The sequence below is a fragment of the Bos mutus genome, chromosome 9 (genome assembly GCF_027580195.1).
Source record: "Bos mutus isolate GX-2022 chromosome 9, NWIPB_WYAK_1.1, whole genome shotgun sequence".
NCBI classification, from domain to species: Eukaryota; Metazoa; Chordata; class Mammalia; order Artiodactyla; family Bovidae; genus Bos; species Bos mutus.
Window position 1 is genome coordinate 41,112,755 of NC_091625.1, and position 25,983 is coordinate 41,138,737.

Sequence of the window (25,983 nt, forward strand, 5' to 3'; positions counted from 1 at the left end):
GATGAAAGTGAAAGAGGAGAGTGAAAAAGCTGGCTTAAAACGCAACATTCAAAACACTAAGATAGTAGCATCTGGTCCCATCACTTCACAGCAAACAGATGGGGAAAAAGTGCAAACAGTTGACAGATTTTATTTTCCTGGGCTCTAAAATCACTGCAATGGTGACTGCAGCCATGAAATTAAAAGACACTTGCTCCTTGGAAGCAAAGTTATGACCAACCTAACAGCATATTAAAAAGCAGAGACCTTATTTTGCCGACAAAGGTCTGTCTAGTCAAAACTATGGTTTTTCCAATAATCATGTATGTATGTGAGAGTTGGACCATAAAGAGAGCTGAGTACCGAAGAATTGATACTTTTCAACTGTAGTGTTGGAGAAGACTTTTGAGAGTCCCTTGGACTGCAAGGAGATCCAACCAGTCCATCCTAGAGGAGATCAGTCCTGGGTGTTCATTGGAAGGACTGATGTTGAAGCTGAAACTCCAATACTTTGGCCACCTCATGCGAAGAGGTGACTCACTGGAAAAGACCCTGATGCTGGGAGAGAATGGGGGCAGGAAAAGGGGACGACAGAGGATGAGATGGCTGGATGGCATCACCAACTCGATGGACATGAGTTTGAGCAAGCTTCAGGAGTTGGTGAAAGACACGGAAGCCTGGTGTGCTGCTATTCGTGGGGTCGCAAAGAGTCGGACACGACTGAGCAACTGAACTGAACTGAACTGAACTGAACTGTGATTTCTTTTATCCTGCAAAATGCCTCTTCATAACTTTGCCCATTTTTCTACCACTGCTTTGTACTTTTTGTATCTTGCTTAAGAAATCTCTCTTAACTTCAAGGTCATAAAGGCATTATTCTGTATTTTCTTATAAAAATTCTAAAGTTAACATATAAGTCTTTAATCCATCTGGAATTTATTTTTGTGTACAATGTGTGGTAGGGATCCAATTTCTTTCTTTTTCTCTCACATAGATAATCAATTTCCCCCACATATTTACTGAAGTCTAGAATTTCAATAATGTTACGCAATGGCATCCTTGTTTTATATTGTCTTTCCATATAAACGGGTCTGACTATACCCTAATCCTTTATTCTGTCAGTCCACACAAATATCATGCTAATTTTGACAGTATCAATATGTCATAGGGCAAGACCTCATCTTATTCTTCTTCAGAATAGCTTGGCTACTTTTGGACCTTTCCTTTTCATATAATTTTAGAATCAACTTTTCTAGTTCCTTGAGAAACCTATTAAATACTTGGCCCATTAAAATCCAGTATTGACTGGTACTTCTACCCATTTTTAACATAAAGCAAAGATCTTAGAACACTTAAACTGTATTTATCAGTTCTAATTTATAAGTTACTATTCTCATTAATTTTAATCCTTTATATATATTTAAATATATAAAATAAAACATAATTATTGCTGTTATATATTTATTTACCTATATATTTACCATCTTCATTGTTCTTCATTCCTTCCTGCATCTCTGACCTTCTATCTAAGATACTCTTCCTTCTGTCTGAATGATACCTTCAGTGTTTCCTTTAGAATGTACTTCCTAGTAACAAATTACCTCAGATTTGGTCAGTCTTAAAATGTCTTCACTTCACCTTTATTTCTGGAGGATATTTTCACCAGGCATTGGACTCTAGACTGACAGTTATTTTCTTTTAATATCTTAATTATAATCAGTTGTTTTCTTCCAGATTCAGTATTTTCTATTGAGAAGTCAGCTGTCAATTTAATTGTTGTCCTTTTGAACATAACCCTTTTATTTTCCCCAGCAGCTTTTAGGATTTTATTCTTGTCTTATTATTTATTTTATTTATTTTTATTTTTGCTGCTTTGGTTTTATAGGGTTTCTTAAATCTGTGGTGTGATTATTTTTTTAGTCAATTTTTTAACTTCCCAGCCATTATATCTTCAAACATTGTTTCTGTCCTATTCTCTCTCTTTTCCTTTTGGAATTCCAATCACACATAAATTTGACCTCACTCTAACTTATGTCTCTTGTTCTCTTTTCTAAGCTTACCATTGTTTTGTCTCTTCATTGATCTGGATGGTTTCATCTGCTAATTCACTAATTATCTCTTCTGATCTGCTGTTAGATGCACCATTAAGTTCTCAATTCCATTTAATGTATTTTTTTACAATATTGCAATTTTTATTTGGTTCCTTTTCAAATCTGCTGTGCCATTTTATGGTTTCTAATGTTCTGTTGAAAATTTTGATTCTATTTTCTATCTCCTTGATTATATCAAGTGTAATTATTTTAAAGTCTGTATCTTCTAGAGCCAGGATCTAGCTGGAGCTAACTTGTGAGAGTGTTTATATATAGTCTGTTAAGTATGCTATTTCTTTTGATAGTGTTATCTCCTTCTGCCTGGTCATCTTTCATTGCAAAGTTTCTCACTGTGTAGAAGAAAGGTTTATAGAAATAATTTGAGGACCCTGGGAACATTAGCCATTAAGGATCACTTTAATCCAATTTCAGGGACTAAGATTTTCTAGATTACTCTGATAATCTAGAGCTGAGCTGTAATCTATCTTGTTTTCCTTTTTGTTCATCATTACAAAGCATTCAGAGCACAGAATATTTACCAGGGTTCCTACCCTTGGCAGATCTTGAACTCTTAACTTTAACTTCTTTAGCCCCATAATGAGGCTTTCAAAAGCACTATTTAGCCTTTCAACTGACTCTTCTGGAATCAAAAATGTCCTAAAAAGGAAGGGACCCAAAGCCAACCACTCTGGAGGTCAACTTCTTTGAATTTAACTATGCACACATACTTCTTTTCTTTTTTAATATTCTGTCCAGTGTTTGTGTTTCCTCTATAGAAAAGTTGGTTCAAATGACTTAGTGTGCATCACTGTAACCGGAAATTTCCTACATACAGCTTTATATCTTATTTAAATTACAATATGACAATTTTCCCATGACATTAAATATTCTTCAAAAACATATTATATTACTATAGAAAACATAGTCACCTGTTGTTCTAGGATCATATTCTTCTCTCGTTCTACATTGAGAACCATTCTCTTTGTATATTCTAGTTGCTTCTCTAGGAGGATGCAGCGAGACTGGGCTGAGCTTAACTGCATACTTATATCTATGAAAAAGAAAAAGTAATAATGAATCATATCAGAGAGTTATCACAAGACATGTATTATATGAATTCAATCAAAAGTCAGAAGTTCAAAACTTCTTTACTTCTAAATAATGAGTCTCCGGAAATTAACATAAAATTTGTGAATATCTCATTAATTATATATAACTAATTTAACGCTGACTCATAAAGACCCAGAGAGTATACTTCTGAAAGGGAAGGATGTCAGTGACTTGTGGGATCACAAAAACCTGGCTATTCCTGGGAAATAATATCATCTGGAAAATAGAGGACCTAAGGGAACATTTCATATAAAGATAGGCACAATAAAGGACAGAATGGTAAGGACCTAAGAGAAGCAGAAGATATTAAGAAGAGGTGGCAACAATACACAGAAGAACTATACAACAAAGATCTTCATGACCCAGATAATCATTATGGTGTGATCACATACCTAGAGCCAGACATCCTGGAATGCAAGGTCAAGTGGGCCTTAGGAAGCATCACCACGAACAAAGCTAGTGGAGGTGATGGAATTCAAATTGAGCTATTTCAAATCCTAAAAGATGTTGTGAAAGTGCTGTACTCAATATGCCAGCAAGTTTGGAAAACTCAGCAGGGGGCATCGGACTGGAAAAGGTCAGTTTTCATTCCAATCCCAAAGAAAGGCAATGCCAAAGAATGCTCAAACTACCGCACAACTGCACTCATCTCACACACTAGCAAAATAATGCACAAAATTCTCTAAGTGAGGCTTCAACAGTACGTGAACCATGAACTTCCAGTTGTTTAAGCTGAGTTTAGAAAAGGCAGAGGACCCAGAGGTCAAATTGCCAACATCTACTGGATCATCAAAAAATCAAGAGAGTTCCAGAAAAACATCTACTTCTGCTTTATTGACTATGCCAAAGCTTTGACTGTGTGGATCACAATAAATTGTGGAAAATTCTTAAGAGATGGGAACAGTAGACCATCTGATCTGCCTCCTCAGAAATCTGTATGCAGGTCAAGAAGCAACAGTTAGAACTGGACATGGAACAACAGACTGGTTCCAAATTGGGAAAGGAGTATGTCGAGGCTGTATATGATCACCCTGTTTATTTAACTTATATGCAGAGTACATCATGAAAAATGCTGGACTGGATGAAGCACAAGCTGGAAGCAAGACTGCTGGGAGAAATATCAATAACCTCAGATGTGCAGATGACACCACCCTTATGGCAGAAAGTGAAGAAGAACTAAAGAGCCTCTTGATGAAAGTGAAAGAGGAGAGTGAAAAAGTTGGCTTAAAGATCAACATTCAGAAAACGAAGATCATGGCATCTGGTCCTATCACTTCATGGGAAACAGATGGGGAAACAGTGGAAACAGTGGCTGACTTTATTTTTCTGGACTCCAAAATCACTGCAGATGGTGTTTGCAGCCATGAAATTAAAAGATGCTTACTCCTTGGAAGGAAAGTTATGTCAAACCTATACAGCATATTAAAAAGCAGAGACATTACTTTGCCAACAAAGGTTCATCTAGTCAAGGCTATGGTTTTTCCAGTGGTCATGTATGGATGTGAGAGTTGGACTATAAAGAAAGCTGAGCGCAGAAGAATTGATACTTTTGAACTGTGGTGTTGGAGGAGACTCTGGAGAGTCCCTTGGACTGCAAGGAGATCCAACCAGTCCATCCTAAAGGAGATCAGTCCTGGGTGTTCACTGGAAAGACTGATGTTGAAGCTGAAACTCCAATACTTTGGACACCTGATGCAAAAAGCTGACCCATTGGAAAAGACCCTGATGCTGGGAAAGATTGAGGGCAGGAGGAGAAGGGGACAACAGAGGATGAGATGGTTGGATGGTATCACCAACTCAATGGACATGGGTTTGGGTAGACTTCGGGAGCTGGTGATGGAGAGGGAGGCCTGGTGTGCTTCAGTTCATGGGGTCACAAAGAGTCGGGCACGACTGAGCAACCGAACTGAACTGAATAATACGTGAATTTTGTTGGTATTCTGAAAATACTATAATTCCTAAATACAACTTGTGTAAAAACTTAATTTTTCTTTTAATCTCAATAATTTATGAACTGGGATAACAGATAATATACAGGCAAGTTTAAAATTATATCCATTTAGTGCAATGGCACCCTACTCCAGTACTCTTGCCTGGAAAATCCCATGGACGGAGGAGCCTGGTAGGCTGCAGTCCATGGGGTCGCTAAGGGTCGGACACGACTGAGCGACTTCACTTTCACTTTTTACGTTCATGCATTGGAGAAGGAAATGGCAACCCACTCCAGTGTTCTTGCCTGGAGAATTCCAGGGACGGGGGAGCCTGGTGGGCTGCTGTCTCTGGGGTCGCATGGAGTCGGACACGACTGAGATGACTTAGTAGTAGTAGTAGTAGTAGTAGTAGCGCAAATATCAAAATATCTGAGAACAAGCCCACAAGGTTTGAACACATATAAGAACAAAGATATTGAGTAAACCTTAGACTGGGCTTTTTATTTTCAAGTTGTAAACTTTGGTAACCTCTTCCTTCTGAGAATTATTGAATTTTCTTACCTTTTTTCTGCTTTATCAGTTCCTCGTGTGCCAGATTTCTCTCACTTGTTTCATTCTCCAAGGCCTTTTTATATTGTGCCGCTTCTCTGGAAAGAATGTTCAGGTTATCTTCAGCTTGTGTTCTCTCTAACTCTAAACGATGAATCTTTTCCTGAAGAGTTTTTAATGCTAAAATAAGAGCTGTTGAAAAAATTGTCTTGATATTTTAAGTGAGAATTTTTGAGCACTTATAATCATAGCAGCATATAAAAGTGAGCAGTATATTTTTATTACTTAAGTAAAAAAGAAAAAGCAATTTATATTCCTTATAAAAAAGAAAAATGACTAAAATTCTAAAGAGGGACAAATTCTAACACGTCTTATAAAATAATATATTTATGATTATATTTAGTAATTTTCTAAGTTTGAGATGTAAGAAAGCTAATAATCACATTTTAATTTAAGAAAGCAAATATGTTCAAAACATATGCAAAAAAGATATATATGTATATATGTGTGTGTGTATATAGAGAGAGGGAGAGAGTGAGAGAGACAGGAGTGTGGGAGGAAGGGAAGAAGCAGGTGAAGAAGGCAGGAAGAGAGGGAGCATGGGAGAAAGGAGGGGAAATTTGAGGCATACAAGTCTGAGCATGGATAAGGAAAATTAAAATATGCTGTTCACTAATTAACAAGGAAATTTAGGTTTAAAGTTAAAAATTTTCTCAGTTCTTGATGTATTCAGTTTCAGTCAAATCACATTTATTGTTTCTTTGTCCAAGATATTATGTTAATTATTAGGACATATGAGGTAGAACATTGCTTCTTCCATCAAGAAAAAATTACAATCTAGTGGTTTAACTGATGTCAGGCTTGAAAAATTGTGATACACATGTACTACTATAATTATTATTCAGATACATTAATATCTTCATAATTCAGATAAGCTCGAGTTATAAAATTTTCAAATATTATCTTATATGTTCTTTTCAGTTACAACTTCAAATTGTAAAACTAGAGATGAATGGAATATAAATAAATGTTCAAGATTAACTTTCATATAGTTCATATCCAATTAGAAAGATGTTTGTTAGAGATTATTGTTTGATTTGGATCAATATTTCTTGTAGTTGCTTTGTCCACAAAGCTATAGTCTATTTATAATGGCAACCATTATTATAAAAGATTAAAAAACACGACTATCAGCATCTTAGAAAGTAATGTATATGGTACAGATATGCCTGGAATCATAAATGTTTTTCTAATTCAATTTTAAGATTCTCCTAAACTTATATTTTAAAAGTTATAATACTTGTATCTTATAGTTACTCCAATGAACTGGATTCATGAAGAATTTTCAAGGGTAATTTTGGATGCAATTTCTGAATTTAATCCTTGAATAAGATTAAAATCAACTTAATTCTTTAATATTCTAACCATCTTATTCATTAGAAGGATTCTCCAAATCTGACCTTTTATTCTTCAGAATATTTTCCTATTTTTAATGACATTTTAAAGATAAATCTGCAATATGTGCCTAGCTGTTTATATTAATCTTCATCTTATAGCAAAGAAGCCAAAATAAAAAATGTTAAGTAACTTAAATTTAAAGAAACTTTAAGCAACAGAGTCAAAATTAGCATTTTACTAAGATTAGTTAAACACACAATCATCTTATTTTCTACATAAAAATGAAAAGTTTTATATAACATGCTTCCTAATATCCCTAATTTTAAATATGATTTTTTATTAGCATTACCTTGGCTATTTGGACTACGAAGCATTTTAGAAGATGTAAGTTCTAAGTTCACAGAGTAGTGAGTCTGAGATGATTCATCACTCTGAGTGATGGATGGAACACACACTCTTTCTGGAGGTTTAAGATAGCTTCCGACTATACTATGCATTAATTCAGAATCCATTATCTGTAGAGAATAAAGGAAAGATATAGTATAGCATCATTTTTTTCCTATGTGAATAACAAAGATATCAGAAAAAATTCAGGTGGAAGTTTTAACATAAATATATAGTCATATACTGTGGAATTGTGTTTTTATAAAGTTTATTATCACAAGTTCAACCATAATAAGTTCACTAGTAAAAGAAAAAAATGACGATTTACTCTATAAACAGTATAGACAATTCTGCCTGATTCTCAAAGAGTATATGCTCTGAAGTGAGCATTACATGAGTGGTGTGAATTTGCTGGTTTCTCACTTGATTGTAAGATCATCATCTGAGCACTCCTCTACAAAGTTTGACTCTAGCATTCAAACATAAAGTACATATTCTAAAAGACATAACTTTGAAACAGAAGCCACTCATATAATGATTCTCTAGACTCCAATATGACTTCCTAAGGCATTTTTAAGCGTAATTTTGGATATATCAATTTCTGAATCTAAGCCTTGAATTCTACAACCCTATTTAATGCACTAGCATTCTAGTCAGCTAGTTTTGAAGGATTCCAAATCTAAAAATCTAAAAGAGCTTTATCTTGCCATTTTGAGTTTTTTTTGTATGTTGGCTGGAGAGCCATTTTAAATATCTTAGCAGGTAACTTTTAAAGTTTCCTAAGTCATTTTATTTTTCTTTCTGTAATTTGAATATTTTAGAAATGTATTATACTTAATAGATTATAGTCAATGTTAATAACCACACTGAAACAGAAAATTGTTTATATACAAAACAATTCACCAGCACAATTTTTTTTTGCTGTTTCTTTACTATTGTTTTATTTTTATTTTTTTTAATTTTTTTATTATTTATTTTTTTATTTTTTAAACTTTACATAATTGTATTAGTTTTGCCAAATATCAAAATGAATCTGCCATAGGTATACATGTGTTCCCCATCCTGAACCCTCCCTCCTCCTCCCTCCCCATACCATCCCCCTGGGTCGTCCCAGTGCACTAGCCCCAAGCATCCAGTATTGTCACCAGCACAATTTTTAAAAATAACGTTGCTTTAAAGCGGATTCATTTCAATATTTGGCAAAACTAATACAATATTGTAAAGTTTAAAAATAAAATAAAATTTAGAAAACACTAAAATAAATAAATAAATAAAATGTAAATTTATAATTTCTTTATATAAATTAACCTACTTTAATTTTTGAGAATTGCAAATTTTCATTGATTTCACTACCTTCCCAATTCACAAGGCAAGGGAAGACACTTCTATGACTGTGTTTCCTGTGATGGCAGGAAACATACTTCACTCAACAGGGTTTTCTGCTTAGCCACTGCCATGATGTGTTGTCATCAAGGACATTCTTTATCAGTCTAGATTACAGGTTACATAGCCTAGGAAGATTTGCCAGAATACTTGATGCTCTTAAATCTTGAAAGGCAATCATTTTTCTATTGTTATCAGCACTGGCTACCATTTACTAAACGTATCTCTGTCTCTCTGGGTTCTTGCTCCTCAGACACTGTCTGCTCCCCATGGGAGACTGCATCTATCTAAACTGTTGTTCCCTCAAAAAATAAGAGAGCAAAGTTAGGTAGAGCCCCAAAGGGCAGATGTTCTGAACATGATTGTACATCTTCAGAGAGAGGGATGTGTTTAAAGCTATCCAAAGAACCTTGGAGTTACTCAAGATACTTGATTTAGTTTTCAGCTCCTGTTGAGTCTCTCCAATAATGAAAAAAATAAAATGTTGGATTAGTCACTATACACTGAAGTCCTTGGGAAGAGTGTCTGCTTCCTCTGTCTCAAATATGGTATTATTTTACTAGACGAATTTTTGCATGAATTAAAAAACAATTTCAAATTAAAAAGTTTTAATATATATGAAATGATTACTCAGAAGATACCAATAAATTAAAAATTAGACCAAAGTTTATTTAAATTAAGTGTGTAAACACATCTGAAAGTAGGCATAAGCAGAATAAAAACCCACTAGAGGTTATGATGAAAAGAAAAAGGAAACAATAAATGAGAGAAAAGTGCCATGAGTTCTCACAAACTTGGGGTTCCAGCTTAAGCCTTATAACCTAGTCCTATATTGTAAGTGAGTGCTTAAAAACTGTTGTTCAGTTGCTAAGTCATGTTTGACTTTTTGCAAACTTCTGGACTATGGCATGCCAGGCTCCTCTGTCTTCCAATATCTCCCTGAGTTTGCTCAAATTCATGTCCATTGAGTCAGTGATGCTATCTAACCATCTCATCCTCTGCCACCTTCTTCTCCTTTTGCATTCAATCTTTCCTAGTATCAGGGTCTTTTGCAATGAGTCAGTTCACATCAGTGGTCCAAAGTATTGAAGCTTCAGCTTCAGCATCAGTCCTTCCGATGAATACTCAGGGTTGATTTCTTTGGGACGGACAGGTTTGATCTCCTTGCTGTCTGAGGGACTCTCAAGAATCTTTCCCAGCACCACAATTCGAAATAATCAATTCTTCAGTGCTCAGCCTTCTTTATGGTCCAACTCTCAGATCCATACATGACTCTGGAAAAACCGCAGTTTAGAACATACAGACTTTTGTCAGCAAAGTGATGCCTCTGCTTTTTAATATGCTATCTAGGTTTGTCATAGTTCTCCTTCCAAGGAGCAAGAGTCTTAATTTTAACGGCTGCAACCACTGTCTGTGGCGATTTTGGAGCCCAATAAAACCTGTCACTGCTTCCACTTTCCCCCCCCTTCTATTTGCCATGAAGTGATGGGATTGGATGCCATGATCTTAAGGTTGTTTGAATGTTGAGTTTCAAGCCAGCTTTTTCACTCTCCTCTTTACATCAAAAGGCTCTTTAGTTCCTCTTCGCTTTCTGCCATTAGAGTGGTATCATCTGCATATCTGAGGTTGTTGGTATTTCTTCTGGCAATCTTTTTTTATTTATTTTTATTTTATTTTTAAACTTTACAATATTGTATTAGTTTTGCCAAATATCGAAATAGATTCGCCACAGGTATACATGTGTTCCCCGTCCTGAACCCTCCTCCCTCCTCCCTCCCCATACCATCCCTCTGGGTCGTCCCAGTGCACCAGCCCCAAGCATCCAGTATCGTGCATCGAACCTGGACTGGCAACTCGTTTCATACATGATATTTTACATGTTTCAATGCCATTCTCCCAAATCTTCCCACCCTCTCCCTCTCCAACAGAGTCCATTAGACTGTTCTATACATCAGTGTCTCTTTTGCTTCTGGCAATCTTTATTCCAGCTTGTGATTCATCCAGCCTGGCATTTCACTGATGTAGTCCGAATAGAAGTTAAATAAGCAGGGTGACAATGTGCAGCCTTGTCATACTCCTTTCCCAATCTGGAATCAGTCAGTTGCTCTATGTCCAGTTTTAACTGTTGTGTTTTGACCTATATACAGATTTCTCAGGAGGCAGGTAAGATGGTCTGGTACTTCCTTTTCTTTAAGAATTTTCCACAGTTTGCTGTGATCCACACAGTTAAAAGTTTAAGCATAGTCAATGAAGCAGAAGTAGATGGTTTTTCTGGAACTCCCTTGCTTTCTCCATGATTCAACAAAATGTTGGCAATTTGATCTCTGGTTTCTCTGCCTTTTCTTAATCCAGCTTGAACATCTGGAAGTTCTCAGTTCACGTACTGCTGAAGCCTAGCTTGAAGGATTTTGAGCATAATCTTGCTAGCATATGAAAAGAGTGCAATTGTATGGAAGTTAGAACATTCTTTGGCATTGCTCTTCTTTGGGATTGGAATGAAAATTGACCCTTTCCAATCCTGTGGCTACTGCTGTTTTCCAGATTTTCTGGCATATTGAGTGCAGCACTTTAATAGCATCCTCTTTTAGGATTGGAAATAGTTCAGCTGAAATTCCATCACCTGCGCTTGCTTTGTTTGTAGTAACGCTTCCTAAGGCCCAGTTGACTTCACACTCCAGGATTTCTGGCTCTAGATGAGTGACCTCGCCATTATGGTTATCCAGGTAATTAAGACATTTTTTGTACAATTGTTCTGTGTATTCTTGCTATATCTTCTTAATCTCTTTTGCTTCATTTAGGTCCTTACCGTTTCTGTCCTTTATTGTGCCCATCCTTGCATGAAATGTTCCCTTGATATCTCCAGTTTTCTTGAATAGATCTCTGGTCTTTCCCATTCTATTGTTTTCCTCTATTTCTTTGCATTGTTCATTTAAGAAGGTCTCTTATCTTTCCTTGCTATTCTCTGGAACTCTGCATTCAGTTGGGCATATCTTTCCCTTTCTCCCTTGCCTTTTGCTTCTCTTCTTTTCCTCAGCTATTTGTAAAGCCTCCTCCTCCAATCACTCTGCCTCTGTGGATTTCTTTTTCTTGGGGATGGTTTTGGTTACCACCTCCTATATAATATTATGAACCTCTGTCCATAGTTTCTCAGGCACTCTGTCTACCAGATATAATCCCTTGAATCTATTTGTTATCTCCACTGTAATCATAAAGGATTTGATTTAGGTCATACCTTAATGCCCTAGTGGTTTTCCCTACTTTCTTCCATTTAAGTCTGAATTTTGCAATAAGAAGTTCATGATCTGAGCCAGTCAGCTCCAGGTCTTGCTTTTACTGACTGTATAGAGTTCTTCCCTCTTTGGCTGCAAAGAACATAATCAACCTGATTTTGGTACTGACTGAAGCTGAGGTACCACTGCATAAAGAAACTATCCCCCACCTGGAGAATGTGTTAGACAAAAAAACTTAACTGCAAAGCATTTTCACTTGCTCTTGAGGGAAGCAAATGTTCCCAAATGGTCTGTTTAAACAACCAATGTCTATACTTGCTGGTGGCTGACTGTGCCATCATTATTGCATAATCCCAAAGGACTACTAGGGAGACAGCATTTAGGAGGCAATCAGAGATACTACAAGAGGGTCTTGAAACAGAGGACTCTCTGTTTGGTATTTCGCTGGTAATACTTGGTAATTTGCTGGTAATTCTTTCAGTTTAGATTTTTCTTTAGAGAGACTGGAGAAAGGTCAATAGTTCTGTTTCTTTTATCTGGTTTTCTTTGTGTATGCATATAGGAAAAGGCAATGGCACCCCACTCCAGTACTCTTGCCTGGAAAATCTCATGGATGGAGGAGCCTGGTGGGCTGAGTCGGACATGACTGAGTGACTTCACTTTCACTTTTCACGTTCATGCATTGGAGAAGGAAATGGCAACCCACTCCAGTGTTCTTGCCTGGAGAATCCCAGGGACGGGGGAGCCTGGTGGGCTACTGTCTGTGGGGTCACACAGAGTCGGACACGACTGAAGCGACTTAGCAGCAGCAGCAGCAGTATACAACCTGGAGAAGGCAATGGCACCCCACTCCAGTACTCTTGCCTGGAAAATCCCATGGACGGAGGAGCCTGGTTGGCTGCAGTCCATGAGGTCCTTAAGAGTCAGACACGACTGAGCGACTTCACTTTCACTTTTCACTTTTATGCATTGGAGAAGGAAATGGCAGCCCACTCCAGTGTTCTTGCCTGGAGAATCCCAGGGACGGGGGAGCCTGGTGGGCTGCCGTCTATGGGATCGCACAGAGTCAGACACGACTGAAGCGACTTAGCAGCAGCAGCAGCAGTATGGGTTAACTTATCTAAAGAACAAACACAGTAAAGGTTAGCCTAACTTTATTTTATTGTTAATGTATATTATTATACTTTAAAAAGTACTCTTACAACTGAGTAGAAAAATCTGTGGTTAAGAGATCTGCCTTACAGGTTCTCTAATAGATATTACAATCTATTATTTATAATATGTAATAATTAAAGTGTTAAGATAGTGATATAAAAATGAACTGGTCAATAGAAATTAGTAAATCTAAGAACTTCACATAAACACTTCCAGAGGATTCAACAAATGATTCATTTGTTGTTTGTTCAATAAATGATGTTACAAAAAATAGGGGGGGAAATCCAGTTAAACATTTACCTGACTGAACAATCAGTATAAAACTTCAGATACAGTACAGAGTTAATTTTCTTTTATTAAAAAAAAAACTGGATAGTTAAAATAAACTTAGAAGAGGGTAAGACATTTTATGTTTAAAAGCAGGGAGAAAATAAAGATAAAGATGTAAAGCCTACATTAAAATTCATACCACAACATATAGAAATTATGAACAAAATTGAAAGACAAAAGGAAAGCAGAATATGTTATTTGCAATGCAGCATTCTGTCCAGGAATGTGTTACCTGAATAGCACATCACATAAGCCCCAAATGAAAGACATTCTATTTTTACAAAGGGGGGGACTGTTTTCTTAAAAAATGTCAATGTCATAAAAATGATGACACTTCTAAGTATATATATCCAAAATAATTGAAAGCAGGGTCTCAAATAGATATTTGTACACCCATATTCATAACAGCATTATTCTCTACAGTCAAAAGGTAGAAATAATCCAAACATCCATCAATGAATAAACAGATAAACAAAACATATAGACATACAATGGAATACTATTTGGCCTTAAAATGAGAGGAAATTCTAATACATTCTAAAACATGGATGAACATTGAGGACATTATGCTAAGTGAAATAAACCAGTCACAGAAAAACAAATACTGTATGATTCCACTTATATGAGGTATCTAGAGTTCAGTTGGAGAAGGCAATGGCACCCCACTCCAGTACTCTTGCTTGGAAAATCCCATGGATGGAGGAGCCTGGTGGGCTGCAGTCCATGGGGTCGCTAAGAGTCGGACACGACTGAGCGACTTCACTTTCACTTTTCACTTTCATCCATTGGAGAAGGAAATGGCAACCCACTCCAGTGTTCTTGCCTGGAGAATCCCAGGGATGGGGGAGCCTGATGGGCTGCCATCTATGGGGTCGAACAGAGTCGGACATGACTGAAGTGACTTAGCAGCAGTAGCAGCAGAGTTCAGATCAGTTCAGTCGCTCACTCCTGTCCGACTCTTTGCGACCCCATGAATCGCAGCACGCCAGGCCTCCCTGTCTATCACCAACTCCCGGAGTTCACTCAGACTCATGTCCATTGAGTCAGTGATGCCATCTAGCCATCTCATCCTCTGTCGTCCCCTTCTCCTCCTGCCCTCAATCCCTCCTAGCATCAGAGTCTTTTCCAATGAGTCACCTCTTCACATGAGGTGGCCAAAGTACTGGAGTTTCAGCTTTAGCATCATTCCTTCCAAAGAAATCCCAGGGCTGATCTCCTTCAGAATGGACTGGTTGGATCTCCTTGCAGTCCAAGGGACTCTCAAGAGTCTTCTTCAACACCAAGGTTCAAATGCATCAATTCTTCGGTGCTCAGCTTTCTTCACAGTCCAACTCTTGCATCCATACATGACCACAGGAAAAACCATAGCCTTGACTAGACGGACCTTTGTTGGCAAAGTAATGTCTCCGCTTTCCAATATGCTATCTAGGTTGGTCATAACTTTCCTTCCAAGGAGTAGTCAAACTCATAAAAACAGAAGTAGAATGGTAGCTGAGGGGAGAGGTAAATGCAGAGTTGTAGAGTTCCAGTTTTCCCAGATGAAAAAGTTCTGGAATATTAGTTGTACAACAATGTACAGGCTGTACAACAATGTGTGGTAGGGGAGACAAATTAAAAACAAGATATGATTCAGTGGGATCAATTCCATAACAAAAGCATACATAGAGTGTCACAGGAGCACAGAAGAGACATTATCTAACTCTCTTTGCTAGACAGAGAGATAAGTAAAGCCAGAAATAATTTGGCATTATGAACAGTTTGGAAAGAGTAGTTTAGGTAAATATGGCAGAGTGAACATATACACTGACTTTTGCTTCCTCTCTAAACCCACTAAAATAATATTAAAACTTTAAAAAAGTTATAAACCTACAAGGACAAAGAAATCAGAAAAGGTGACAACAACACAATTTTGGAAAATGGAAAAGAGATGTACAAGTAATAACAGACTTAGCTAATGCAAAAAAGGCAAATTCCTAACTCAAGTAAGACTCTGATGCTGGGAGGGATTGGGGGCAGGAGGAGAAGGGGACGACAGAGGATGAGATGGCTGGATGGCATCATAGACTCGATGGACGTGAGTTTGAGTGAACTCCGGGAGTTGGTGATGGACAGGGAGGCCTGGCATGCTGTGATTCATGGGGTCGCAAAGAGTCGGACACGAGTGAGCGACTGAACTGATCTGAACTCTGCTGCTACTGCCGCTAAGTCACTTCAGTCATGTCCGCTCTGTGCGATTCATGGGGTCGCAAAGAGTCGGACACCACTGAGTGACTGAACTGAACTGACACATCCAAGTGGAGATGGGAAAATCCTTATCAAGGAACTATGACTAGCCCAAGGTAACTAAGATACTAAAGACAATAAAATGAATGGATTGGATAAATTTGGAGTTTTCAATTTTTAAAAAATTATAATTTTTTTTAATCTTTGGTCATGCCATGCAGCACATGGCATGTTAGTTCCCTCACCAGGGACTGAACCTGCACCCCTTGCATTGGCAGCACAGAGTCTTAGCCACTAGACCACCAGGGAAGTCTCCTAATCAGTTTTTTAGTGCTCCATTATTAAATGGAGGTTAAGTTGTTTAACCAAGGCTTACCAGACATTGAGGAAAGATATGAAAGACAGAGATCAAAACAAGCAGACAATAAGAGGCTTAACAGGAATATAAAATTTGCAAATACGTAATTATTGGAGATAGAAGTATAAACAAGGAGGGACATGGTAGATCCTAGTGAATTTGGTTGGAGCACACTAAATAAATGTTGGCAATAAGAGATGGCTAGAAGCTCTTAGAGGAAAACATAGGTGATACACTCTTTGATACATATCCCAGCAAGATCTTCTTGGAACCACCTCCTAGTGTAATGGAAATAAAAACAAACGTAAACTAATGGGACATAATTAAACTTAAAAGCTTTTGCACAGCAAAGGAAACAATAAACTAGATAAAACAAAGATAACCTTCAGAATGGGAGAAAATAATTGCCAATGAAACAAGTGACAAACAACAAAATATACAAACAGCTCACGCAGCGCAATAAAAGAAAAACAAACAACCCAATCAAAAAATGGGCAGAAGACCTAAACAGACATTTCTCCAAAGAAAATAAACAGGTGGACAACAAGCACATGAAAAGATGCTCAGTATTAGAGAAACGCAAATCGAAACGACAATGAGGTATCACCTCACACCGACCAAAATGGCTATGATTAAAAAAATCTACAAACAATAAATGCTGGAGAGGATATCGAGAAAAGGGAGCCCTTTGCACTGTTGATGGGAATGTAAATTGATACAGCCACTATGAAGAACAGTATGGAGATTCCTTAAAAAACTAAGAAATAAAACTACCATATGACGCTACAATCGCACTAGTAGGCATATACCCTGAGGAAACCAAAATTGAAAGAGATACATGTATCCCATTGTTCATTGCAACACTATTTACAATAGCCAGAACAAGGAAGCAATCTAGGTGTCCATCGAAGGATGAATGGATAAAGAAGTTGTGGTACATATATACAATGGAATATTACTCGCCATAAAAAGGAACGCATTTGAGTCAGCTCTAATGAGGTGGATGAACCTAGAACCTATTATACGGAGTGAAGTGAGTCAGAACAAAAAAGATGAATACCATATTCTAACACATATTTACGGAATCTAGAAAAATGGTACTAAAGAATTTATTTACAGGGAAACAATGGAGAAAGAGACATAGAGAATAGACTTATGGACATGGGGAGAGGGGAGGAGGGAGTGAGATGTATGGAAAGAGTAACATGGAAACTTACATTACTATATGTAAAATAGATGGCCAATGGAAATTTGTTGTATGGCTCAGGAAACTCAAACAGGGACTCTGTATCAACCTAGAGGGGTGGGACGAAGGTTCAAAAGGGAAGAGATATAAGTATACCTATGGCTGATTCATGTTGAGGTATGACAGAAAACAGCAAAATTCTGTAAAGCAATTATCCTTCAATAAATAATAAAGAAATTTTTAAAAATGGGCAGAAGACCTAAACAGACATTTCTCCAAAGAAAATACACAGATGGCCAACAAACACATGAAAAGATGCTCAACATTATAGAAATGCAAATCGAAAAGACAATGAGGTATCACCTCACACCGACCAAAATGGCTATCGTTAAAAAATCTACAAACAGTAAATGTTGGAGAGGATATGGAGAAAAGGGAACCCTCTCGCACTGTTGTGGAAATGTAAATTGATACAGCCACCATGAAGAACAGTATGGAGATTCCTTATAAAACTACCATATGACCTAACAATCCCACTACTAAGCATATACCCTGAGGAAACCATAATTGAAGCAGACACATGTACCCCAATGTTCATTGCAGCACTTTTTACAACAGCTAGGACATGGAAGCAACCTAGATGTCCATCAACAGATGGATATGGAAATTGTGGTACATACATACAGTGGACTATTCAGTTCAGTTCAGTTCAGTTCAGTTGCTCAGTTGTGTCCGACTCTTTGAGACTCTTAGTAACAGTGGACTAATAGTAACAGTGGACTATTACTCAGCTGTAAAAAAGAATGCCTTTGAGTCAGTCCTAATGAGGTGGATGAAGCTAGAGCCTGTTGTACGGAGTGAAGTAAGTCAGAAAGAGAAACACAAACATTGTATATCAACGCATACATTTGGAATCTAGAAAGATGAACCTATTTGCAGGGCAGCAATGGAGACACAGACATAGAGAACAGACTTGTGGACGCAGCAAGGGAAGATGAGGGTGGGATGAACTGAGAGAAGAACATGGAAACCTACACATTACCATATATAAAATAGACAGCAAGTAGGAATTTGCTGTGTGACACAGGGAGCTCAACCCAGTGCTCTGTGACAACCTAGAGGGGTGGGATGGAGAGGAAGATGGGAGGGGGATTCAGGAGAGAGAAGACATATGTATTCAGTTCAGTTCAATTCAGTCGCTCAGTTGTGTCCGACTCTTTGCGACCCCATGAATCGCAGCACGCCAGGCCTCCCTGTCCATCACCAACTCCCAGAGTTCACCCAGACTCACGTCCATCAAGTCAGTGATGCTATCCAGCCATCTCATCCTCTGTCGTTCCCTTCTTCTCCTGCCCCCAATCCCTCCCAGCATCAGGGTCTTTTCCAATGAGTCAACTCTTTGCATGAGGTGGCCAAAGTACTGGAGTTTCAGCTTTAGCATCATTCCTTCCAAAGAAATCCCAGGGCTGATCTCCTTCAGAATGGACTGGTTGGATCTCCTTGCAGCCCAAGGGACTCTCAAGAGTCTTCTTCAGCACCACAGTTCAAAAGCATCAATTCTTCGGCGCTCAGCCTTCTTCACAGTCCAACTCTCACATCCATACATGACCACAGGAAAAACCATAGCCTTGACTAGACGGACCTTTGTTAGCAAAGTAATGTCTCTGCCTTTGAATATACTATCTAGGTTGGTCATAACTTTCCTTCCAAGGAGTAAGCGTCTTTTAATTTCATGGCTGCAGTCACCATCTGCAGTGATTTTGGAGCCCAGAAAAATAAAGTCTGACACTGTTTCCACTGTTTCCCCATCTATTTCCCATGAAATGATGGGACCAGATGCCATGATCTTCATTTTCTGAATGTTGGGCTTTAAGCCAAATTTTTCACTCTCCACTTTCACTTTCATCAAGAGGCTTTTGAGTTCCTCTTCACTTTCTGCCATAAGGGTGGTGTCATCTGCATATCTGAAGTTATTGATATTTCTCCCGGCAATCTTGATTCCAGCTTGTGCTTCTTCCAGTCCAGCATTTCTCATGATGTACTCTGCATATAAGTTAAATAAGCAGGGTGACAATATACAGCCTTGACATACTCCTTCAAAGATAGTGGAGGTGATGGAATTCCAGTGGAGCTATTTCAAATCCTGAAAGATGATGCTGTGAAAGTGCTGCACTCAATATGCCAGCAAATTTGGAAAACTCAGCAGTGGCCACAGGACTGGAAAAGGTCAGTTTTCATTCCAATCCCAAAGAAAGGCAATGCCAAACAATGCTCAAACTACCACATAATTGCACTCATCTCACACACTAGTAAAGTAATGCTCAAAATTCTCCAAGCCAGGCTTCAGCAATATGTGAATCATGAACTTCCTGATGTTCAAGCTGGTTTTAGAAAAGGCAGAGGAACCAGAGATCAAATTGCCAACATCTGCTGGATCATTGAAAAAGCAAGAGAGAGAGTTCCAGAAAAACATCTATTTCTGCTTTATTGACTATGCCAAAGCCTTTGACTGTGTGTATCACAATAAACTGTGGAAAATTCTGAAAGAGATGGGAATACCAAACCACTTGATCTGCCTCTTGAGAAATCTGTATGCAGGTCCGAAATCAACAGTTAGAACTGGACATGGAACAACAGACTGGTTCCAAAGAGGAAAAGGACATATGTATACCTATGGCTAATTCATGTTGATGTATGGCAGAAGCCAGCACAATATTGTAAGGCAATTATCTGCCAATTAAAAAAAAGAGAGAGAGAAATGGCTAATAAGTATATGGGCCAAACCACAAAGGATCTGTATAACACAAAAGGAGTTTGTATTTTATAGGATCAGGCAGTGGGGAGGTAAGAAGGGATATAAAGTGGAACAACATGGTCAGGTTTGTATTCTGACAAGTTTATTCAGACAGCCCTGAGTGGGAAGAAATTACAGATAGACAAATTAAGAGGTTACTGAAGTAAGTAAAATGAGGAAAAATATAAGGCCTGAATGAAGACAGGAGTAAGTGAGATCAACATGAAAGATTCTTGGAAGATACAATCAAAAGGACATAGGAACCAACTAGATATGCGAAATGGAGGAGAGGAAAAAATCAAAAACACTCTCTAAAATTTTACTTGGGCAAGGAAAGAGATAGTAGTGGCATTAACAGGAATAAGGAATAATATAAAATGAGATACAAGTCTGATGAAAACAACAAACTCTGTTTTAGATATAGTTGAATTTGAGGTGCTTACAGACAAGAGCTATCCACCAAATGAATTGAAATACAGGTTTGGAGTTTAGGTGAGCAGTCTAGGCTAGATCTAAAGATATAGATTTGGTTATCCATTAGATTACCCAAGGAGAGCATAAAGATTAGCATGTGGGTATGCATGAAAAGGGTTGGCTAAGATTCAATGCCTTTATTCATTAGAGAGCTAATGTTATCTGTCCACTGTGGTGCCCTTCAGACATGTTGAGGCAAAAATTTAAAAGGTCAAGAATGACAGATTTAGGAGAAAAATGAGTTGAGCTCAAAATGCTGATGACCACCTAGCATTTAGAAGACAAATGAAGAATCAAAGGAGATCAAAGAGGAGGGAGCAAAAATGGAGGGGGCGGGGAGAAGCTGGAGAAAGTAGTAACAAAGTCAAAGTAAGAACAGGTAATTGTTTAGTGTCTACATGTAACATGCTATGCCTTGTAGAAAAAAACAAACAGGGCATGGCTTCTGCTGTCAAGTAGTCTGCAATCTCACTTTTGAAGAAAGATGAGTAAGAGACAATGAGAGCAGGGCAAAACATAGCGGGTAAGTTCGATAGCAGTATATCCAATAAAATCAGTTTGCTTATTTCATAATTATTCAAATTTTATTGAGCATTTTTCAACTCTATTATCCTGCTGCTGCTGCTGCTGCTGCTGCTGCTGCTAAGCCGCTTCAGTCGTGTCCGACTCTGTGTGACCCCATAGATGGCAGCCCACCAGGCCCCACTGTCCCTGGGATTCTCCAGGCAAGAATACTGGAGTGGGTTGCCATTTCCTCCTCCAATGCATGAAAGTGAAAAGTGAAAGTGAAGTCGCTCAGTCGTGTCCAACTCTTAGCGATCCCATGGACTGCAGCCTACCAGGCTCCTCTGTCCATGGGATTTTCCAGGCAAGAGTACTGGAGTGGGTTGCTATTGTCTATTATCCTAAATGAGTCTAAATAGAAGAAATATGATTACATTAGTACAATACCCAGTTTTTGAAAGAGTGCAAAGCAATGCCAATCTTTTGTAAATTATAATACAGCATCTAATTGTTATGTGCACAATTAATTCTCACTGCCATGATATAAGTGTTACCTAATTTCCAAGCAAATGTAACAATTTGTAGATTTAAAAATCTAGACTTACAAACATTTTATTTAATAAGTAGAAAGTTAGATTTTTCCTTACCGAATTTGAATACAGCAAGTTTAAAACAATGTCTGAGATTATGTAAGTGATTAGACTCTCCATCACCTTTACCTGTACTTTATCTTGAATATTCAGTTTGGAGAAATGTTCTTGATTTAATATAAAGTGAATAAAGGACATAAAATTATATAATTATAGCTCGATTTTTATGAAAGACAAAGATAAACATAGATAAAAGACTATAAATGTACTGCTGCTAAGTTGCTTCAGTCGTGTCCGACTCTGTGCAACCCCATAGACGGCGACCCACCAGGCTCCCCCGTCCCTGGGATTCTCCAGGCAAGAATACTGGAGTGGGTTGCCATTTCCTTCTCCAATGCAGGAAAGTGAAAAGTGAAAGTGAAGTCGCTCAGTCGTGTCCAACTCTTAGCGACCCCATGGACTGCAGCCTACCAGGCTCCTCTGTCCATGGGATTTTCCAGGCAAGAGTACTGGAGTGGGGTGCCATTGCCTTCTCCATAAATGTACTAAATAATAGCAAATAATATCCATTATATTATATAATAATAATAATTGCAAATATATTAAATGTTACTAGAGGGACAACAGATTTTTCTTTTGTTATTTTGACAGAGGATGAGATGGTTGGATGGCATCACTAACGTGATGGACATGAGTTTAAGTAAGCTCCAGGAGCTGGTGGTGGACAGGGAAGCCTGGTGTGCTGCAGGCCATGGGGTTTGCAGAGTCAGACACAACTCAGTGACTGAACTGAACTAACTGATGTCTACTTTCTTACACATTCTCTACAATAAATAGATATTAGTTTTATAATAAGAAACAAAATTTCCTAGTTTCTTTTTAATTAGATTTCTGCAAAGGTAGAAAACAGCGGAAGACATACAGAATCAATGGTTTATATTGATATTTTTAGAGGCACTTATATCTTTTCATTTTTAAAGGTCTTCAGTTCAGTTCAGTTGCTCACTCGTGTCTGACTCTTTGCGACCCCATGAATCGCAGCATGCCAGGCCTCCCTGTCCATCACCAACTCCTGGAGTTCACCCAGACTCACGTCCATCAAGTCAGTGATGCCATCCAGCCATCTCATCCTCTGTCGTCCCCTTCTCCTCCTGCCCCCAACCCCTCCCAGCATCAGAGTCTTTTCCAATGAGTCAACTCTTTGCATGAGGTGGCCAAAGGACTGGAGTTTCAGCTTTAGCATCATTGCTTCCAAAGAAATCCCAGGGCTGATCTCCTTGTAGTCCAAGGGACTCTCAAGAGTCTTCTCCAACACCACAGTTCAAAAGCATCAATTCTTTGGCGCTCAGCCTTCTTCACAGTCCAACTCTCACATCCATACATGACCACAGGAAAAACCATAGCCTTGACTAAATGGACCTTTGTTGGCAAAGCAATGTCTCTACTTTTGAATATGCTATCTAGGTTGGTCATAACTTTCCTTCCAAGGAGTAAGCGTCTTTTAATTTCATGGCTGCAGTCACCATCTGCAGTGATTTTGGAGCCCAAAAAAATAAAGTCTGACACTGTTTCCACTGTTTCCCATCTATTTCCCATGAAGTGATGGGACCGGTGGTCTTATGCCTCTTAAATCAACATAAATTCAGGGAAGGCAATTATGTTATTTCTTCTGTGAGTTCCTACAATCTAAACTTCTATGCTCTGCAAGAGGGCACTGTATTCTCAGGACCTAATCCAAAAAATACTTGTAAAATGAATTCCCTGAAACTAGTTTGGTAGGTCAACAACTTTTCCCTACCTTCTTACACTAACATTTGTCATAGTTAAACCGAACAATTCTATAAATACTGCCCTACATTTTAAAAAAATCACACATTCAGTTCAGTTGCTCAGTCGTGTCCAACTCTTTACCTTGGTATATACTTTTGCATACAGTGTTTAATTTAATATCATTTTATTTAAGAAAGTAAATAATAATTATTAGAATTTTAAAGTATTACTGATATTTCTTCAGAAAGTTTTCATTTAAAAAAGTGATTTTGAAAGAGTTTCAACATTCTTATGTTTATTATATTTACCTGTTGAACTTTGTTTCTAATCATTTGTCTTCTAAATAGTTAATTAACAGAAACTTCAATTAAATAGAGTAGAGAGATCAGAAGAGGGAGCTCTCACGCTCTGTGACATGGCTGAGTCCAACAGGAAGAAAAATTACTCTTCTTTCCTGGCAAGGATTCAGCCAATGAAAAGCCACAGACTCTTGGTTTACTACAGCCCTCCCAACTTCCCTTTCTCCTCTATAAAAGAGTTTTTCCCTTGCTCTGCTGAGACTTGCACAGGGCCTACCACAACTGAAGACTCCAAATTGTAATTTTGTGCTGATCCCAAATAAATCCATTTTTTCTGGAGAAATATCTGGCAGTCTATTTTTTTGGGTCAACACCCTTTAGAATGATTGATGGCAAAGTTATTAAGTGTATAAAGAATTTAGAAATTGAGTCAACAAATAACGAATTTTAAAGTTAACAGTACTCAGGTTAGTTGCTATAAACCTTCCTTGGCTTTTACTTTATTTCTCTCCCACAGATTGAGCACACTCAATATTTGGAATTAATTATGGGAGTACCGATTAGTCACACAACCCAAGGGGGAATGAGGTGATGGACAATGATAAATAACTAAAGTTTATCTATTTAATTGCCAAATTTTATTTCAACTAGTTTTAAAAGAAATATTTCTAAAATGTTTAACCTATTTTTCTTCCTTTCAGGCAGAGTATACTCAACACAATTTAACCTTTGGGATGACTTAAGGATATCATAATAGCATTTTAATTATGCATGATGGTACTTGAGAATCACACTGATAACTGTTGATTTGCCTGCCTTTTTGCTGGAAAGTTCCAGAGTGTTACAGACTTTGCTTTCTGTCTTTTCACCTCTTGCTCTCTCTTCCCTTCCTGTCGTTTCATGAACTACTTGATGCAAGCAGAATATCCTTTCCCTAATTACTTTCCCAACCTATAACAAATAAGAAACAATAAAACAATCACATTTCATTTATTAGCCATTCAAAGATGAAAAGCATAGTCCCTGGCAGTCCTTAAAACATTAACAGTTTAATTATACTAAAAAGGGTGCCATGAGAACCCAGAGGATGGCCATCTAAAAAGTTCGGGGGTTTCAGAGATGGCTTCCTGGAGGATCTAGTTCTTAAACTGAAAAACAAAGGATGAGTAAGTAGGATTTGACAGGCAAAAGAAAGTGAGAAAATGGATAGAGAGGAGGATCAAGTGTACAAGCAAAAGAAACAGCATGGTAATAACAAAAATAATGATACCTCATCTTTATTACTGGAGGGGTTAATTTACTAAAATCCACCTAACAACTCTATGAGGACAATTATTTTCATTTTAAAGATGAGTAAACTGTGGCACAGAAAAACTGTTTTGTGCAAGGTAACACAACTAAAGTAGCAAAGTCAGAACTTGGGCGGCTTGACTCTAAAGCTCACACTTTTAACCACCATGCTTTATTGCTTATTTATCCAAAGTTATGAAATCTAGAGAGAATGTGATGTTTTGGGAGAGCTACTACAAGAAATGTTGGAAGATTGCAAATGTGCCTAAGTATTGCAGAAGAGAGGGCAGAAACCAGATCTGAGGAGCCTAGTAAGCCAGGCACAGGTGTTTGGATTTTATCCCATGGGCAATGAGAGTCACCCAGCAGAGGAGTAGCAGTATCACATTGCCTTTGATAAAGATTTCTGAGAGTCAGAACAGAGAAAAACAACCAGAGGTTAGACTTCCAGACAGGAGACTATTCTAGAATGCTATGTGTGAAAATAAAGATCTGAACCAAAGCAACAGAAGTGGGAATGAAAAGAAGGGGACAAATTAGAGATAATTAGGATATTGAATTTATAGAATGTATGACTGGGATGAAGAAAATTAATAATAGGGAGAAATTAAATATAGCTCTAGTCAAAGCAGAAAACAGATTTTGAGGGGTGTCAAGGTTAATATAAAAGGTTAACTTTAGACATGTTTGAAGTGTTTGTCGGACAATGTATATGTGTGTGTGTGCACATGCTTAGTTGCTCAGTCATGTCCAATTCTTTGTGACCCCATTAACTGTAGCCCACCAGGCTCCTCTGTTCTGGCAATTTTCCAGGCAAGAATACTGGAGTGGGTTGCCATTTCCTACTCCAGGGGATCTTCCCAACCCAGGGATCGAACCCGTGTTTGTACCTTCTGCACTGGCAGATGGATTGTTTACCACTGAGCCACCTTGGAAGCCCTCTTTGTAGGACAATA

General features: G+C 37.9%; 1 protein-coding gene across 7 annotated transcripts in view; it reads right to left on the reverse strand.

Moving 5' to 3' along the window:
- CEP57L1 (centrosomal protein 57 like 1) overlaps positions 1–25,983 on the reverse strand; it is a 98,814-nt gene that overhangs the window by 29,763 nt on the left and 43,068 nt on the right. For 6 of the 7 annotated variants that reach the window (XM_070376503.1, XM_070376502.1, XM_005905843.2 and 3 more), the window contains 3 exons: positions 7,407–7,572; positions 5,672–5,851; positions 2,999–3,120 (listed from right to left, as the gene is read on the reverse strand). In XM_070376503.1, coding sequence (XP_070232604.1) covers positions 2,999–3,120; positions 5,672–5,851; positions 7,407–7,569 — 465 coding nt within the window. In that variant the 5' untranslated portion in view covers positions 7,570–7,572. Of the gene's footprint in view, positions 1–2,998; positions 3,121–5,671; positions 5,852–7,406; positions 7,573–25,983 lie in introns of those variants that run through there. The other variant, XM_070376505.1, reaches the window with a different exon arrangement.